At 30.3% G+C, this 10,980-nt stretch overlaps 2 protein-coding genes across 2 annotated transcripts; both read right to left on the bottom strand.

Moving 5' to 3' along the window:
- Positions 1-1,030: 1,030 nt before the first annotated feature.
- LOC131657855 (uncharacterized) lies at positions 1,031-1,477 on the bottom strand. Its single transcript, XM_058927210.1, has one exon. The coding sequence runs from the start codon at positions 1,475-1,477 to the stop codon at positions 1,031-1,033; it is 447 nt and encodes a 148-aa protein (XP_058783193.1).
- Positions 1,478-1,541: 64 nt separating this feature from the next.
- LOC131657854 (protein FAR1-RELATED SEQUENCE 5-like) lies at positions 1,542-3,251 on the bottom strand. The gene has a single exon (XM_058927209.1). It carries the CDS (start codon positions 3,249-3,251, stop codon positions 1,542-1,544), a length of 1,710 nt encoding a protein of 569 aa, XP_058783192.1.
- Between the last annotated feature and the right edge of the window lie 7,729 nt (positions 3,252-10,980).

Raw genomic sequence — 10,980 nt, 5'->3', positions numbered from 1 at the left:
GATTTTTTTAAAATCCAATGGCTATTAAAATAACACCCTAATATAATATTTCCTTTTCTTATAAGACCAATTATTCCATATATATATCTTCCCAATCAATACCATATATATTACCAAGATATTATTTTCTCTCACATCAATAATCAATGTCAAATATATTTACATGTAATGTATACTACCTAAGATTCTCATTAAAATTGGGAACACACTCACACACGTGAGTTTTTTCTTTTAATTTTTTTTTTAAAATTCTCATTATTTTTAAAAAAGATTTTCATCAAGATATTATTTCTTTTAAATTAAGAGATTCATATATATACATATCTATTTATATGTATTGTACATAATATTTTTTTTTATATATGAAATAATTTATCTAATCAATTATATATATTAACAAAATGTGGTGCACACTCACACACGTGAGATTTCTCTTTTAATTTTTAAAAAAAGATTTTCATTAAGATATTAATTTTTTTAAATTAAAAGATTCATATATATACATATATTTTCATTTACATGTATTGTACAAAATATTTTCATCAAGATATTCTTTTAGATTTTTAAAAAATATCTCATTGTTTTTTTTTTCTTCAATTTTATTTTAATTAAATTACATTCTATTAATTAAAATTAAAGAATAAAATTTACATAAAATTTTAAAATATATATAAATAATAAATACAAAATAATTTAATTGAAAATAAAGTATATATATAAGAAATCATTCTAAAATTTTAAAACAAATAAAATGTCATAGTACTAATGAGATATCATTTTAAAATTCCTTGAAACTAGAAAATAAAATAATGTCTATAATAATAACTATAAATATCTTCGATCTCCATGTGCTAGCTTCCTTTTCTCCATCTTTCATGATAAGTATACACGAGTTATGTGATTTAGTCCTTGCATGAAGACCTGTAAAATAATATGAAGCATTATAACTATAATATCATGTTTGTAGTATTATAATTCTATAATATTTTATCAAACAAAATTATATACAAATACTTACAAAATGAACATGTCAAGTTGTTTTATTTTTGCAAGTTGATTGATAGTGACCATATTCTCCACAGTATTTGCATGCCCTTCTTTTAACCAGTGTCTTATCCATCGACAATTCTACACCACTTTTATATCTTTCTTGTACACGGGCACTGTCAGAATCTTTTCTCTTTCTACCTTTTGTTTGTGACACATTGGGGTCTTGGATAATAAAATTCGAAACATTATCATGTGTATCATCTACATCTTGTTGTTGCAAATCTATAGGAGCATCATTTACATTGGAGAATTTTAATCCCATTGTTTCCAAAGTATTACAAATACGCTCAAACTCTACCATAATAAACTCATACGCTTCTTTTGATTGTTTAGAAAATTTTGAAAATTTGCTAAATTGTTGATGCAAGTGTATGCTTCTCAAAGTATCCACCCCATCATCATGAGAATCCATAACACTAACCTCCATGTATCTATTAGCTTCTTTTGTCCAGCGATGCAATATATATTGATTGGGAATTTGAAGTATATTTTTAAATTTGAAGTATATTTTTAGTTTGAAAAATTGTCAAAATGTGGCTGCATAATATTCTCATAAATTCAAAAAGCTGACAAGTACAAGTAGCATCCTTTGATTCTAAATTTATATCAACGATGAATTTGTCTCGATCTTTAAAACAATTGGATATTTGATACCTATATTGTGAGCCATTTTTCTCAATCTTGTGCTTTGTAAATTGGCTAACAAGTGCAAGCTCATGTTGAAATTTTCCAAACATATTTCTTGTATAAATCGATGCCGCATGCTCCTCTATTTTCGATTTGATACTCAAAATGCGTGATTTATGTTTAGACTCAAAGTCCTCTCTCTTTTCAGCTTCATAACGATTATTAACTGCCTTTTCAAATTTTACCACAAATTCTTGTAGTGTTGTGGTTGAATTAACAAAAGAGTCAAAAAAAGAATTGATGCTCTCACTTCTTTGTGTAGTATTCATACCGGCAAAAAAAGTTTTTCTGTTATAAACGGGTATCCATGACTCTCGAATTTCAAACAACCGCTGAAGCCATTCATTTTCTTGTAAATTGTAGGTATCCATTATTTGTTGCCAATCAACTTCAAAATCATTTACAGTTGGTGATTCTCGAATGCATCTCTTTAGCTCATGCTTAAACTTTGATTTTTTGTGATATATATGTGCAAGCTTTTCTGGAAACTTCTTTCTTATGTGCCACAAACATAAACGATGACGGGTTTGTGGAAATACCTTAGTCACTGCAGCTCCAATAGCTAAGTCTTGATCAGTTATTATTGATATAGGTTTTTTTCCATTCATTGCTTCAAGCCAAGTTTCAAATAACCATGTAAAAGATATTTCTGATTCATCTTGTAATAATGCACAGCCAAATAAAATTGATTGGAGATGATGGTTTACCCCAGTAAATGGGGCAAATGGCATACTATATTTGTTGGTTTTATAAGTAGTGTCAAAGGTAACAACGTCTCCAAAATGTTGATAAGCTAACCTTGATCTGGCATCAATCCAAAATTTTTTTACCATTCTAGCTTCATCGTCACACTGTATTGCATAGAAAAAATTAGAATTTTGAGCTTGCTTGTGCTTGCAATAATTAAAAACTGCTTGTGCATCTCCGATATCCAAATTATTCGTTCGAACATTTCTCATGTGATTCCAACAGTCTCTATTAGAAAAAGCTAAATCACTTTCCTTAAACATTGAAGCAACCTTTCCAGTAGGCAAACCTTCTTCACTAAACTTCTCAATAAGATTTTTTGCAGCATTATTCATATTTTTATGACACCTCAAATAAGATACACTTTTGGGACTAGCCATGGCATGATTGTGATTATTGTCGTATGATTTTACAGTCCACATGTGGCTATTATTTTCTTTTGATATAGTAAGTGATGCTTGACATCCCATGCGCATGGTTGAACATTTTTTCTTCACTTCCACGTTATTATCATTCGTACTTTTCACCGGTAGTTTACCCTCCCTAACACATACTAAAATGCAATAATTTGGCTTACTTGATCGAGTACGAATTCCAAATCCTTTTGCTTTAGAAAATAATCTGTAAAAATCTGTAGCTTTTTCCAATGAATCAAATTCCATTCCTACATAAGGCTCAATATTCTCTTCTGCAACAATATTAATTTGTGGCTCTTCAGAAAGGTTAATATTTGATTCAAGTTCATCATCCAAAATAGTCTCTTCCATCCTGTAAAATATTCGAATAAAGTTTAAATATACATTTGATCTCTGAAAATATACAATTATTTTCATCTTAAATAAAAAATACATATATTTGCAAAATAAAAACTGTACTACAACTATTTTCAATGTTCTAATATGAACATAACCAAAAACAAAAACCAAAAAATAATATAATAATATAAACAAACTATATATTTAAATGATCTAATAAGAACATAAAACTTATAACTAAAAGTTGTCAAAGACAATTAAAATAATAGAAAAAGAAAACTTACTTGATGAACTTGATGAATAGACTTGTGAAAAAGAAACAATAACAAGATATTTTGATAACAATTTTTTCTCGCGCGTCAAAATTGTATTAAGCAAGACTACGAAGTATCAGAATATTTTATTTCAGATGCATACATATATATTATTTGGCGATACATTTATGGATATAAATATATATATATGAAATTGATGATTCATGTGAGAAAAAAATATTTTGTTAATATATATAATTGATTAGATAAATTATTTCATATATAAAAAAAAAAAATATTATGTACAATACATATAAATAGATATGTATATATATGAATCTCTTAATTTAAAAGAAATAATATCTTGATGAAAATCTTTTTAAAAATAATGAGAATTTTTAAAAAAAAAAATTAAAAGAAAAAACTCACGTGTGTGAGTGTGTTCCCAATTTTAATGAGAATCTTAGGTAGTACATTACATGTAAATATATTTGACATTGATTATTGATGTGAGAGAAAAATAATATCTTGGTAATATATATGGTATTGATTGGGAAGATATATATATATATATATGGAATAATTGGTCTTATAAGAAAAGGAAATATTATATTAAGGTGTTATTTTAATAGCCATTGGATTTTAAATAAATCAAAGGTTGTAAATAAGTGTAATAGTTGGTGTAATTAATTGGTGTAATTTGATCCCTCCTCATATATATATATATATATATATATATATATATATATATATATATATATATATATATATATATATATATATATATATATATATATATATATATATATATATATATATATATATATATATATATATATATATGTGTGTGTGTGTGTGTGTGTTTTTCCATAATAATCCTCAACAACTATATCCATAGTAATATTGTCCATATTGAGTAATTATTTACAATAAACTCTAATAATAAATATCCTTTCTATATTTACAAAGTCTAATACACATTCGTAGTCGAAACATGAGATGGACGAGTGTTAATACTATGTGTTGAGTCTAATGCACTATCCTTAAAAAGAGTCCGATGAAGCGATGTGGTGAGGATTTAGAACTCAGCTTGTACATAATTTACTCACAAAGAGAGTCAGCTGAAGTGGTGAGGATAATGTCATCTACATAGAGAATAACGCAGATCATGCCATTCCCATAATAATAAATAAATAATGAGTGATCAAAAACGCTGCGAGAGAATCTCATTGTAATGGCATAATCAATGAACTTCCAATACCAGGCGAGGCGTGCAGTGGTTGTTTAAGTCTATAAAGAGTTTTTTGTGCAAACACACATGGTCCGGGAAGTTAGGATGATGAAAGCATGTAGGTTGGTGCATGCACGTAATTTCATTAAGATTGTCGTGCAAGAAGGCATTTTTAACATCGAATTGATGAAGACACCGTGATCTGTAAGGCAATGTGAAGTACACTAATACAAAAATACCTTTTTAGCAGAGGTTGTTAAGTCAGTTCACATGTCACCAGACTTAAGAAGTGGCGTGGTGGAAATTCCATAAATATTTGTAACTTAGTTAGATCACATGCATTTAAAACTGACTTAACAAAGATTAAATAAAAAATATAATTCACATTAAAATTTTTAAGTCGTGTTTATTAACTGACTTAAAAAGTATATTTATTAAGTCAAGTATTACCCACCTGATCTAAGAAGTTTTATTTACTTCTAACAAATTAAATTCTAGTATGTACCATGAGAGAATCGAACCCGGTACCCTTCAGTAAACAATTATATATCAAATTAAATTTGTCAAAAATAAAATAAATCTAAAAGCTATTGTTCATTTTCTAATTTTTATTGAGCGGTAATTATTCATTCCCAACCAAAACCGTATGACTCTTCTCCTTCATTCACCATTCTTCACACTATTCTTCTTAAGATTCTTCCATGTCGCACGATTCTTCTAGCAAACCAATAAGAACCTTAACCCTAACCCCTTATGCTTCTATGTGTATTATTTTCTTTACTTTGTGTCGCTATGAATGATAATTTCAGACCTGTAGTGTGATTTGTTTCTAAGAAATTCTATGTATTCAACTTCTAGTTTAATGTTCTGATTATAGTTAACTTTTCAAATTTCTTTAACTCTCCGTTAACTTTCTCTTCTTTTTTTTCTTCTATGAATCTATCCATTTCTTCTTTTGTTTTACTTTTTTGTACAAATCGATTTGATTTACCTTGGTGGAACAACTCAGAAGTAGAGACAACCAAGATTATTTGGTCATGATACCAACAATGTGCAGGAGCTCGAGAAATAAGAGTGAAATCCAAGTTTCAAATTTACAATAGATGTGATTAAAACGCAACAAATTTCATCTCGATTGATCGAGAAGGTAGTGGTTCATCCATTAGTTTTGCTCATCATCGTCAACAACTATAACATAGTCTTCAAGGACACACTTAAGCGCATCATCGACATTTTGCTTGATTCCACTTTCAAAGGCATTATCGATGTTTCCAACAACTACACCAGCTCAGATCTTTTCTCTTTTACAATTCCACTTTACATTATTTATTTATTAATTAACTACTTATTTTACTTTATGTAAATGCTTTGTTGTGACAACTTGTGGTCTAATTTTAGATAGATAAAGTATAGTTAACACTGTAAAATCAATAATTTATGTTAATTTAAATTTAACTGATCCATATGAAGATTTCATGTAACTTTCTTAAGATTTGCTAAATTTGAATCCAGGCCTGATTTTTGGCTTATGACTAGTGTATGTGTAAGTCTAACCTTCTGTTTTGGTATGTTACTTATTATGTCTATGCTCATCGATATTGGCAATTATGTGATGCGTGATTTAGCAATGAGATGACTCAAAGCATTAGATTACTTGTTCTTGAAATTTTGAACCTTAATTTTCTTTGTAGTTTATACCATGTAGTTATATGGGTGATTGAATGCTTTTGTTAGGCCTTGGATAACCATTATAAAACATATTAGAATCTTTGACCATTAAATATGATGGTTGAAGGAATGTGTTTGGTAGGATACGCAGTAAACAATTGCCTTAAAACTTAATCAAATTTGTATGACATTTCTGTGAGATGGTTGAATCTCTATGACAGTGTTGTGTGATGGTTGAAGAATTTTTTAGCTTTTTCACTGTCTTATTAATAATTTCAATTAATTCTTTTTTACTTTTGAGTGCAATATGATGCCTATGAGATTCGTGACTTCTTGTTAAATTTTCATGTTTGTTACATAGTATTTATAAAAGGACAATGAAGTTTCTCGTGACACATGTTGCTTCATTGGTCTTTTTATTAAGTTGGATACCCAATTAAAGGTGTAGGATCAATATTTGCATTATAAATATAGTTTAGATGATTCAGTTTATAAATATAATTATCTAGTAGAGTATGTTTATTGTATATCTCTAGCTAATTGGTTATTTAATCAACAATTCCTTTTGAAGAAGATGACAAGGATTCTATCATTTGGTTTCTCGACCATAATTAACATGAACCAATGTTTTCCATGTTTAAGAGAATAAATGGTACAAGTTGGTATATTTTTAAATTTCTAGTATCATTCTCCACTTAACATTTGATTTAAACATTGTTTGTAACAAAGGAGCACGTTGTGGAGGTGGTATAACACTGGACCAAAATTTTGTGCAAATGACCTCAACATTTATGGGTTGTTTAATAGGTATGTTTAATGAATTGAAATTCTGTTTATAGTGATGTTTCAGTACTACGCTTCTACTTCATTTTAGCATAAATATCTCCCCAAAATATTTGCAAATTTAGCGGCTTAATAAATTCTTTACCCATTTACCCTTGTGAACAAAATTGGGGTGATTTGGTTTGAACTTTATTCGATATTTTTGTGTTATTGTTACCTCGTTTTCCTCTTTAATGGAATTGTTGTCTTCATTCTGCTTTATATACCAAATCAAGGTTTATCCTAATTGATCATGCTTAATTTAATTATTATTCTGTTGTGGATTTGATGCATAGCTATAATACATAATCTACATGATTTGCTTTTGCTTTGGTTATTAAAATGAAACAAGTAAAGTGTTGTACTTTATATGATACACCTAAGAGGATTTGGGTTTTATGCAGACTGTAGTCCATTGAAATATATGGCCATTGCAATCACAACAAATTTCAAGAACGTTATGCAAACATGATACTTGGAACATATTGAACCAAGTGCGAATAATGATATGAATTAGGTGCAAATTTTTGTTGGTTGTTGGTTGTTTAGACAATGATATGATATTTTTTGGCCAGTCTATAAGGTTTCTTATTTTGATTGTATTTTGATAAGTACGTAGTTGCTATTTCACCTTAGTAGTTACTCTTGTTTATGCTTTTTTTATAAGACTTGTGCTATCTCTATTGAGTTTATATTTTAGTGCAATTGAACTTATCTGCTATTGCAGTGGATGTGTACCTATTTTGATTACACTGATGTTTTAGTTTGATATGATAATATTTTTACTTCCATTGTTTTGTTTTGAAGTCTGGATGAGATATATGAAACAAAATGATTATATGATGTTCTATTATTATTATTATTATTATTATTATTATTTTTGCCTGCTATGTTGATCTGTTGTTGTTGTTAGTCTTAAAAAAGTGTATATGCCATAAAAATGTTATTATAAGAAAAAAGGTGCATGAAAAAATTGTTAGGTCGTTTAAATATATTCGAATTAAGAAATAAACTTCTTTAAGTCGGGTACAAATGACATTAGTACTTTCTGAAAGCGTAGACTTATTAAGTCGAACATTGTTTAACATACCTAATAACCTTTCCTTAAGTCAATTCCAAATCCGACTTAAGAAGTCAAAACTTCTTATATATATTGACAATTCTTAGGTTAAACTTGGAACTGTCTTAACAAGCTGTTTTTAAACGACTTAACAAGCATTTTTTTCCTACTAGTGGTGTCGTGCGATTAGTAGCCGATTTAACTATGAGGCTGAAGGTTTCACCATATCAACACATGTTTGTTGGTCCACTCCATTTCATACAAGGATAGCTTTATACTGCTCAAATGATCTATTTAAATTCTTTTTATGCTTGAAAATCCATAAACTTCGAATAATATTAGCATTAAACGGACAAGGAACTAAGTCCCATGTCTTGTTTTCAACAAGAGCTTCATATTCGACTTTCATGGTCATTTTCCAATTAGGGTCATGTAATGCATCTATGGGGTTTGTAGGTAAAGGAATATGAAATGTTGAGATGATGAAATATGTAGGTCGAGAAGTTTTTGAAGTTTAAATATACAATGTTGGGCTCATGTAGTCATTTGAGGTGAGAATTGTTTGGGGAAGGCGAAGGTGTGGATGCCAGTGTAGTAGCCGAGGTTTGTTGTTTGTCGTGTGTTAAAGGAGAAGGAGATATATGTGTGGATGAAGAGGTCGGTGGGGAGGGTTGGTTGGGAAAGGGCGTGGATGAAGGTGAGTTTGAGGTTGGTGTTTGTGAATTGTTTGATTGAAGGTTAGTTAGGGTTTAAGTATTGGGCGTAGGAGTGCCATAGGAGTAGGAAGGAAGGAAAGGTGTGAAGTTATTATCTAAAAAATAGTCAACCATTTTAAGAGCATTTAAGGTAGAAAAGAGAAACATATTTTCTTTAAATATGACATGCCTCGAAATAAAGATCTTATGACTAGACAACTTATAACACTTATATCCTCTATGATTAGGTGAAAATCTAAGAATACACATGGTGTTGACTGATGTGGTAATTTATTTATAGAGGTTGGGGGAATTAGAGGATAGCATAAACACTCAAAGATGTGAATAGGAAAGATATTTTTTGTAGACTATCTTAGTGGGTGAATGGAGGGTAAACATTTTTGTTGCGAGGATGTTATGTAAGTATGCCGCCATTTGCAAGACACATGGTGCTAAAAGGATAATGGGATATAGGCATGGGTGGCAAATGGGCATGCCCACAAAAAGTGTGGGAGGGGCGGACTAAACCCGCGTGCACTACACTTTTTAGTCCTAAAAATGTAAAAAATTATACTAATGTTCATGCCCGTAAAAGTCCGCATACAAAACGGGGCAGGGCGGGGCAGTCACATTAAAGGGCGAGGGCCTAAAACCTTGGCCTTCCCCGCATTAAATTGCGGGTAAAACGGGCATGCCCAACGGGCCGGTCCCATTTTGCCACCCCTGAATATAGGCATGGGCTATAAGGGTTAGAACGATGTTATTTATAGTACAATTTTTTCCAACTTTTCCATTTTCGGGGGATGTATGTGGACATCATAACCTAAATGAAGTTCACAAAGTTTTTGAAATAGAGCATTCTCATTTTCTTTCCCACTATCACATTTAGAACATTTGATTTCTCTTTCAAATTGATTTAACGTAAGTGCGAAATTGAAGAAACATAGAATGAACTTGAGATTTATTTTGTAATGGAAAAGTCCACACAAACTCCGTGAAATCATCTAAAGATATTACATAATAACGACGTTCTCCTGAACTAAGAATAAATGATATCCAAACATCATTATGTACAATATCAAAAGGCATTAAAGTATAAGACAAAGAATTAGAAAAAAAACAATTTTATTTGTTTCCCAAGTGGACTAGAGTGACAGAATAAATTGTTCTGAAACTTATCACATGAAAGAAAATTGTTTTGTTGAAGAGAATTTAAGACATTTGCTCCAGCGTGTCCTAAACGGTTGTGCTATACTTCATTATATAATATGGAAAAGGTAGATTATAGCTAGGTTGTAGAGTAAGGTATGGTGGTAAGTGGGTAGAAATCACCGGAGCTGTTACATCTCATTAAATGCATTATTGTATGAAAATCCTTCACATAGAAATACATGTCAAATTTAACGACAACATCATTATCAATGGTAAATTTTCTAATAAAGACGAGATTTTTATTAGTTTAAAGGCATGTAATACATTATGTAAATTGAAAAAGTATTGAGGGGTAGGTAATGATGCATGTCCATAACCAATAGCCAGAATATTATGACCACTACCAACAATAATATCGTTGCTCGTATTTAAATAAGACATAAGATTACATGTGTTTATCGTCATGTGTGAAGTAGCCTTGATATTCATATACCATTGACCATCTAGAGGAGAAATGGAGAATGTATGCATAAGAGCCTAAATGTCTGTTGGAGCATATTGAGATGATCCCTGGTGATTTGCCTGGTACAGTGTAGTGGTCGCTACATAAGCATGGTGATTCGGCTTTTGCCCAAGAGTATCAGCTTGCTTGTTCAAGTTTCTAGTTGTCGGGTACAACATGACGGAGTGGACCAAGGCTGCTGCCATAGTGGAAAATCCAACTATTGATTCTAGTTAGGATACAATGGATAAGTTCATTGTTGTTTTTGATGTGGGTAGAGTGGTAAATTCCACTATGGATGTTAAGAGCGTCTGCCACCACGTCCATTATTTTGTCCCCGGTCACGGTAGCTGCGAG

This window comes from Vicia villosa, linkage group LG3, assembly GCF_029867415.1.
Source record: "Vicia villosa cultivar HV-30 ecotype Madison, WI linkage group LG3, Vvil1.0, whole genome shotgun sequence".
NCBI classification, from domain to species: Eukaryota; Viridiplantae; Streptophyta; class Magnoliopsida; order Fabales; family Fabaceae; genus Vicia; species Vicia villosa.
Note: the sequence above shows the minus strand (reverse complement) of the source record. Positions and strands in the feature narration are given on the sequence as shown.

Bases quoted from the DNA above. Each gene is read 5' to 3' on its own strand.
- LOC131657855 (XM_058927210.1), bottom strand. From the start codon at position 1,477: ATGGAGGTTAGTGTTATGGATTCTCATGATGATGGGGTGGATACTTTG.
- LOC131657854 (XM_058927209.1), bottom strand. From the start codon at position 3,251: ATGGAAGAGACTATTTTGGATGATGAACTTGAATCAAATATTAACCTT.